General features: G+C 46.3%; 1 protein-coding gene across 7 annotated transcripts in view; it reads left to right on the top strand.

Moving 5' to 3' along the window:
* The first annotated feature begins 3,875 nt into the window (after positions 1-3,875).
* Positions 3,876-8,669, top strand: part of LOC107992936 (sodium/potassium/calcium exchanger Nckx30C) — a 55,628-nt gene continuing 50,834 nt past the window's right edge. For all 7 annotated transcript variants that reach the window (XM_062087443.1, XM_062087442.1, XM_062087441.1 and 4 more), the window contains exon 1: positions 3,876-5,945. In XM_062087443.1, coding sequence (XP_061943427.1) covers positions 5,040-5,945 — 906 coding nt within the window. In that variant the 5' untranslated portion in view covers positions 3,876-5,039. The remainder of the gene's footprint in view (positions 5,946-8,669) is intronic.

Genomic DNA, 8,669 nt, shown 5'->3' with positions numbered 1-8,669 from the left:
GGTTCCACCTTTCGACCGGAGAGACGTCGAAACTTTCGAGGATGGTGTGCCCTATATATCCGATCTGTGGATACCAGCTGACCCTTTGTACACGCTCCGTGTACAACTTGTACACGAATCCTCTTTCATTCAGAGTAAATCCGACCTGTTTTTCCCTTAATTGGCTCGATCGTGGAGCACAGACTTTAATCATTTTTCCCATTCTCGTATCTTTGATCTACGTAACGTGATTCTTATCTCCGATAGAGTTCAATTATTCGACGACAAATTAGACGAAAAGTCTATCGGTTATTTCCGCAACACCGGACTTGGTCTCGAGGAACCGCGTTATCGCGATAGCGAAATTTCAACTTAGGAATTTGACGCGCGTCCGTTTCTTAGATGGTCGATGCCGGAGAATAGACCTAGCGAAACGTTAAAATCGGCCGACTCGTCGTCTTTGTAGTTGATACGAAAAAAGGCCTCGGTTTTTCCCTATAAATAAGAAGAAAAAAACGAATCGAAAGTTCGAATAAAACGACTAAAAAGCGATAGATCGTGGATGATGTATCGTACTCGTTGATACCAATGACTCTACGTCACTCGAATCATCGTCGTCGTTATTTTGCGTTATTGCATTTTTCTAATTTCGATGGTTAGCTATGATTGGCTGTGATTAGTATCATCGCCGGAATGACGCCAGACTTAGCTGTAATAATTTCTTATCCGCTCGTTATTATTTTACATATAAGGATAAGGATGTCCGATGCATGTTAGATATTCTATATTTTAAAAAGTTTCTTCCTTTCGAACAAGTTACGAACTTGAAAACAATTTTGCATCGAAGATATATAGATTGGGAATTCTATTACGTGTTTCTATTACGATCCATTGTAATAACAAACGTTCGTACAAAGTGGAGTTAACGCTCGACACTAGTTCAGATTAATCGTGCATTGAAACTAAAATTTCGTGCGTTATAAATGAATTTCTAGTTAAGATACTTTACGGCGTACCGATATCCGATGATATCAATAACGTTGTACAGCGAATAACGAAAATTCGCATTACCTTAATGCAATTGGGCATGGCTTAGCGGGAGAAGAGCGGCTCTAAGTCGGTCTGGAATCGATGCTATAATATCGGAGTCGATGTACATTTCCGTATAGGTAGATGTCCGGCTCGATAGAATCGGTGGCTTCGTTTCAAACATTTACTTCGTTGAACTGGAAAATTGAGGATACATTTTTTTTACCCCTTGGCCGGGTAATTGTTCTCTACTTCTTCCTCTTCCGTCCCATCATTTCCAAAGCTAGGGGCGAAATTGCGGCCACTTTTAATCCCATCTAAACGATTCACCCCTTCTTTAACTATTAATATTATTAATGACTCTCGATCGTATTTCGCGACGTAAGCCGGAACACGATTCACTCCCGTGAAATACGGTTACGGAACTCGAATTACAAAATTATCGTAAACCGATTGAAAGCATCGAGATTCGAGACGCATTTGTGAGATCCAAGAATTGGTAATTTCTTCTTGAAAGGAAAACGTTTCTCTCTCTTACGGCGGGTCAAATCCACGAAGGACAAGAGATCAATGCGGAAAATAGCTATAAATCAACCGTGTTTCAACGGGTGTTTGAAAGAGAGAGAAGAAAGAAAGCGAAATATCGCTAAATTATAATTAAAAAATTCGAAAGGCAGCGAAAGCAAGAACATATCATCGTTTGCGAGTTTAAAAATCGAGTCGGTGCTTTCTTTTTTCTTTTTTTTTTCTTTTTTCTTTTTTTTACGAGAATTTTCCCTCGCGTGTCGGCTGATAGCAAAAGCGAAAACCGCGGAAAGATGAAACGAGGCAAAAACTCGAAAGTCTCCGGTTTCCGGCATTCCTCGCCCGCTAATAACTGTAACGACCTCTGGAACATAACGAAACCGGCTTTTAAGAAGGAATACCGGATAGGCGAAGTTTTGATGGATGCAGAGAAAGAGCAAGCAGACAGTTTGTGCATCACAATGGTGCGCAGTTGCGCCAGTCCCGAGACAAACTTTGTGCAATCGAACACGGTGGCTGCGCTGCGTGTACCGTCGCAGTTTTCCACGATTCTGTTTCGCAGCGGAAGATACGAAGAAAAAGGTCAAGAGCGAGTGTCTAAACGAGTGTCTAAGGAATCCTATGAACGTAACGATAGAATCAAGCCGTGGCTGTTGCTTAAGAATGTCGTATATCGTTGTTCGATCTTGAGCGAAGCGTTCTTGAAGATTGTTTCGTTCCGATGCGTGATCATCTTTCTCGACGAAACGGAAAATCTATGTAAATGTAGAAAGTTTAAGAAGAGAGGAACGGCATGATTTCGTTGTGACAAGGCTGACGAGGAAATATTATTCTAACCGTTTCTCCGACAACAAACTTTTACGCTAAACTCTTTATTCTTGTCGCGAGAAACGTTGAATTGGATATATCAAGTTTACGAAAACTAGCAATTGTTTAACGATAGACAATTACTTATCGCTCGAACAAAATTTAGAATAATCGTGTCGCACGCAAATATCGAGATAGCATCTTTTCTATTAAACATCGATGAACCGTGTTCCAGAGTTTTGAAAGGGAGAACAAGTCTCGAATTTCTTTCGTCCTTAAGTATAGCTTAAAAAGTTGAATCGCTCGAGAGACACGATACTCGAGACATTGTCCAAACTTTGGACGTTAGACCATCGTTTTGCTCGTCTCGTTTCGACGCTATCGCTGGAGGATGAGGATCGAACGCTGTCCCGTTTAAAATAAATATACAAGTACGAACGATTCTTTCGCATAATATTTCGAATTTTCTTTCGAATTCGATCTACGAAGTTACGTAAAAATGTTCTCCAAAATGGTTAACGCGTATTCGACGAAAATTGCAAGAGGTGGCTCTCTGGATCTCGAAACCGAGAGATACGATAGAAAGAGTCGATATCCGTCAAATGTAATACTTCGTCAAACTATAATTCGTAAGAACCTGTTTTAATTTTAACAAAGGAAGAATGTAAGATCCCGGCGATTGGCACGATCCCGTGGCTCGTGAAACGAGAAGTGAACGACTCGAAAGAGAAACACGTTGACAGGTCGAGGAGGATGATCGTGGCGACACCCGGTATACGTGGATTCGTAGCGTAGAGTCGTAGAGTCGACTCTTCGATATCGAGCGGGAGGTTCAGCGAGGGTTGCGCTCGCGCACACTTACACACTCGACCGACCGACGTACACGTACGTTACTAGAGCTTACACGTGCGCAGACTCCCACCTCTACGAGCCACCACCACTACCACGACCAGGTGTCGTGGATGGGGAGAAATTTCGAGAGAAACGAAGAGGAAAGTAGGGTGTACGGGTGGCGGTGAGTGAAACGGCAAATGTCGGAGGGTGACTCTTCTGGTAGCAGTGGGAAGAGGGAGGGGGCGAGGGATATCGGGGTTGAAGAGAAACAGACGAAAAGAGTGGAGGAAGAGGGAAGGTAGTAGGAAGGAGGGGGAGTAACGTCGTCGAGAAAGAAGAGGGATGCGCTACGCGGCATCGGTGGAAAAGAGACTCGGAAAGGGTGGGGTATGTAGAGGGGGAAGAGACGATCCAATGTGGTTCCGTTGAATGAAAAAAGAGATACGAAGGGCGAAAAGCGAGGGAGGAAGAGGGAAGGAGGGAAAGATAAAGAAAAAGAGAGACAGACGGAGGGTGGGGAAGAGGAAGACGAAAGACGCCCAATGTCGGTGAAGGAGATGGAAGAAGCTGATGCGAGCAGATACAGAGAGACGAGAATGGAAAGGGAGAAACGAGAGGGAAAGAGAGTGGGTCGAAGGGATGGCGCGGAGCGAAAATGAGAGCGAGATAGCGGAGGGGTGAGGAGTGGCGACGATAGGGTGGTGGTGGTGGTGGTGATGGTAGCGATGGTGGCGAAGAGAGAAGGGAGTGGAAAGTGGAGAGAGAGAGGAACGGAACGGAACAGGGTTGTTCCAGTGTGCAGCGGGCGGGCATCGCGGCGGGGGCGCCGTTCTGCTGCTCCTGTATATCCATCCAGGGTTATATGCACCATCCACCGCATCCTAGCGACCACGACGGCGACGGCGACGACGACGACGACGACGACGACGACGACGACGACGACGACGACGACAGTGACGGCGACGACGACGGCGACGACGACGCCGCCGGGAAGCAGGAAGAGGAGGAGAAACAGGATATCCGGCGACATCGCTCGCGTCGATGATTATATATCGAGAGTGATTGTTGGAGAGTAAAACGACGGTATCTCTGCGTTGGTATCGATTAAAGTTATTAGAGATCGTAATTGTACGCGCCGTGAACGATTCCTCGGTCGAGTTGTTGTATATGTATCCACGACGTGAAATTGGCAGTGCGTAGTACGACGACTTCGTGTCTCTGGGATGTCCGGTAGAAAAGAGTAGCGAGAAAGAGCAACAACGGAAGCAGAGACTGCGCGAGGGCAAAGAGGAAGAGAGAAGAGAAGAAGCAGAGGGAGGGAAGTGGAGAAGAAGAGAGAAGAGAGAGGACGGAGTAGTTGGTGGTCGGTTAAAGCAACATAGTTAAAGAGAAAGGAAAAAGAAAAAGAAGGAAAAGAAGGAAAAGAAGAAAAAGAAGAAAAAGAAGGGCGGAATAATCGCGGAAGAGAAAGAAGGCGAAACGAAAGGTAGATCCACCGGTCGATCGGGGAGGGAACCATCGAAGGTGGAGGAGCATGCGAGAGCAGCTCCTCGGTGTTTCAACATGACCCAGCCTTAGTAGGGTACCTCTGCTGGCGTACACCCTCCGCGCCGCGACACGATACGACACGCAGAAGGAGGTGGTGGAGGTGGTGCCGGCGGAGGGGGTGGTGGTGGCGGTGGAGAAGGCGGCGGCGGCGGAGGAGGCCAGAGAGGTGGTCGAGGGCGGGGGGGAGGAGGAGGAGGAGGAGGACGGAGAAGAAGAAGACGAAGGAGGAGAAGGAGGAGGAGGACGGTGGACTCGCTAACGACGGCGAACGTCCTCGAGGGTGCAAGATACCAGCACCAGCAACACGAGCGACGACGATGATCGTGACAGGCGGCGGACGACGTACATGTTGTTGGAGGAGGAGGCGGCGGTTCGCGGTTGCGGTGCTGGCCTCGGCCCTACTGACCCTAGCGATCGGTCCCGCGTCGATCGAGGGGCACAGGCCAGCGCCGATCATTCTGCAAACGAGTAGCAACAAGACAACTACGCCCCTGTTGGCCCACTCGGTGAACGGTACTTGGCTTCCGAACGGAAACGAGAACAACAACGAAGCCGACCTACGCGCGGAGGACGGATACAACAGTAGCATTCATCATCACCATCACAAGAAGGTCGGCGGCAACATGACCGAGGAAAAGGCGCCTCTCTTTCCCCAAGATCTCTTCACCGTCCATCAACGGCGACGCGGTGCCGTGATTCTCCACGTAATCGGTGTTGTGTACATGTTTGTCGCTCTGGCGATCGTTTGCGACGAGTTCTTCGTGCCGTCTCTCGACGTGATCATCGAGAAACTCGAGATCGCCGACGACGTTGCGGGTGCTACCTTCATGGCGGCCGGTGGTTCGGCCCCCGAACTCTTCACATCGATAATCGGCGTGTTCGTGTCGTTCGACGATGTCGGTATCGGCACTATCGTCGGTTCCGCCGTATTCAATATTCTCTTCGTGATTGGCATGTGCGCTATATTCTCGCGTACCGTGCTCTCCCTCACATGGTGGCCTCTATTTCGCGATTGCACCTTTTATAGCGCCAGTCTGCTCACCCTGATCTATTTCTTCCGCGATAATTATATTCACTGGTACGAGGCCCTCGTACTCTTCGGATTCTACTTGGCTTACGTGAGCTTCATGAAGTGGAACCAACCGATGGAGAAGCTCGTCAAGAGAGTGCTTCACAGAAATAAGGTGACCCGGGTGAGGTCTACCGATCAGCTGATGCCCTCGGTATGTACACCGTTCTATACGGCAAACGGATTATTAACGCACACTGAAACGGAAACGTGTCGTACACACACATCCCTCTTTTCAAAAGGGAACTTTTAAAACACGAGAAATTCCTTTTTTCTCATCTTTATCTATCTATTTTTTTTTTCTTTTTTCTTATCACTATTCTTCGTCCAATCTTTTTACGATCGATTCTACGATCTCTGGTTTCTACGGTTTCTCAGTTCGATCGCGTTATTGTTGTATCGTTTCTTCCTTGAAAGAAGAAGAAATCGAAACGTTGCGTGACTTTGCCTACTCGCACGGCTACTCACATTACTCGTCGACGATTGTCTTTTCTCCCGTTGACGAACGTTACCACGTTTGCTCTCTTATCGACTCGTTCTTTCTCCTTTTCTTTCCTTTTATCGGGGCAGGGGGGGAGGGGGAGGAGGAGGTGGAGAAGGAGGAGGAGGAGGGATAATCGAGGGCTGATCGAGTATCGAGGTCGCGACATTGGCCACGTTATCGTTTCGGCCTCCTTGCTCCTTATCGTTTTCTCTCTTCTTCTTCTTCCGTTCTTCCATTCTTCCCGCATCTTTTCACTGCTCTTAAACAATCTTTAAAACAAATCACGATCAAATATCGCGGCGTATCGGTGAGAATCGGCGTGTGTGTGTGTGTGTGTACTACTTCGGCGTGTACACTTTGGTGCACGATAGAGCAGAATTTGCAAACGGGTCGTGCTTCTTACACGTATACTTCTTACACGACCGAATATCGACTAACGGTTTCACCTCTTTCCGTTTCATCGATTCATTCTCCTCGACACTCTCCTTGTATCTTAAATAAGGAAACGATGCCGACAACCTTGAATATCTCCGATTCCGAGAAGGAAAATAGGTGAAAGGCGAATTTTCATCGCGACCGAATGGAAAACGCTCGACTTTGGATGATCGCGTGCTCTTGATACCCGCACTTTGCGCAAGGTCGATCTCCACGAATAAATTGAAGCGAAAAATCCCGATGCGCCAAAGATGGCCCAATTACGCGCGTGTTCCATCCGACACAGCGCGCGCTTAATTAGTATACTTACCGCGCGTATCCGGTTTCAAATTGGAGAAACGCATCTTTGGATACGAAGTGGAAGTTAACGTCGAATTAATTTCTCTCTTCGAATCGAATCGAATCCTCGCGTCGTTGACATTGATTTTCTCGCTTTCAAAAACTTTTCCACGTTTTCGTTCAAATTTTTCTCGAACGAATGATCGATGAAACGACGCCACGTTTATAAATTATAAACGTTACGCGTTTCGTCCATGTTCCTCTCTTCTATACTCTTCGCAATTGTTGATGGACTCGTTAACGTTTCAATTTATTAAATAAACTTTTACCAATTATTTTATCTATTCTATATGTTGCACGTTCGATTAGTTTAGATGCGCGACACGCACCTAAGAGAAGAAAAAGTTCGCTTGGACACGAAATTGGACGGTGGTCGACTATACGATGGATGAAATTGATGGCTCGATCGAATAACGCGAATAATAAATCGATCGATCGAATCGAATCTTGTCTCTCTCGCCAAGAATGGAATTTTGATTCATCGCGCGAATCGATCGATTTGACAAAATTCAGCGATCGAAGAAACGAATCTCGAATCCATATCGATTCGCGAATTCAAGAAAATTATTTTGTCGAGAATACATTGTGATTTCGAATACCGTTTTTTTTTTTTTTTTTTTTTTTTTGATCCAATTACGATTTTGCGAAAAAGATCGTTGGCGGAGAAAAAGATATTTATCTATTCTATACCCTCGAAACGCATCGATCGGATCGGTCCTGGAGAGAGGAGTATATTCGATATACTCGCACGATTACTCGCGGGCTTTGTATTTTGCTGATCGCGCAACGTTGTCTATCGACTTCTTTCGATACGGGAATTGGGACAGTGGCGTTGATCTGACCGTACTCGGATCCCCCTGTCCTTTTTTTCACGACCTGGTTGTCCATGGACGTGGAAGATAACTGTGAAAATTATAAACCAAGGGCGAATGACAGTTGATCGGTCGCCGTTATTGTCATTTCGTGCCACGAAACGCGAGTCGTGCGTCGATATAGGGAAACGTTGCATAATATTTTGTCCCCTGCGATTACGTTTTTCTTTTTTCTTCTTCTTTTTTTTTTTTTTTTACAAATAACCGTGCACGCAACCTCGAGGGATCGTGTGTTAAAATTTGTTTGTCACGCGGGAAGATGGATCATGTGCGCGTGGACTGTCACAACGTTAATTGCGTTAATAAAGATCGTGGTCGATAAAAAAAAAAGCAAATTTACCACGACCAACGTAACGGTAGGCGAAAACGAATACGCGATTCCCTGCCGTGAGATATAGTCGTAAACTCTCGACTCTCGACTCGTTTTTTTTTTTTTATAAAGCCAGTCACGGGAAATTATATCACCAAGTATCTCGAGTGTGATCGTCTCTCGACCAATTATTCCCAGTCTCGTCTTTGTCGCGTTGAATGCCGCTCGCGTATCGCGTGTTTAATATCGTGAAATAGCGAAACGCCATTGTCACTCAAACGCGATATCGAGGGGGTTCGAAATATAATTCCCTTATTGACACTGATTAGAAATTACTGAAAATTACGGAGGACCGACACGGTGAACGACTGGGTAATTGTATAGATAGGAGAGACAAAGCTGTGCCGATTGGAATTAGTGCGGTCCATCGCCAACATC

Source organism: Apis cerana, linkage group LG1 (assembly GCF_029169275.1).
Source record: "Apis cerana isolate GH-2021 linkage group LG1, AcerK_1.0, whole genome shotgun sequence".
Classification (NCBI taxonomy): Eukaryota; Metazoa; Arthropoda; class Insecta; order Hymenoptera; family Apidae; genus Apis; species Apis cerana.
This window is presented reverse-complemented; position numbering and strand designations above follow the sequence as displayed.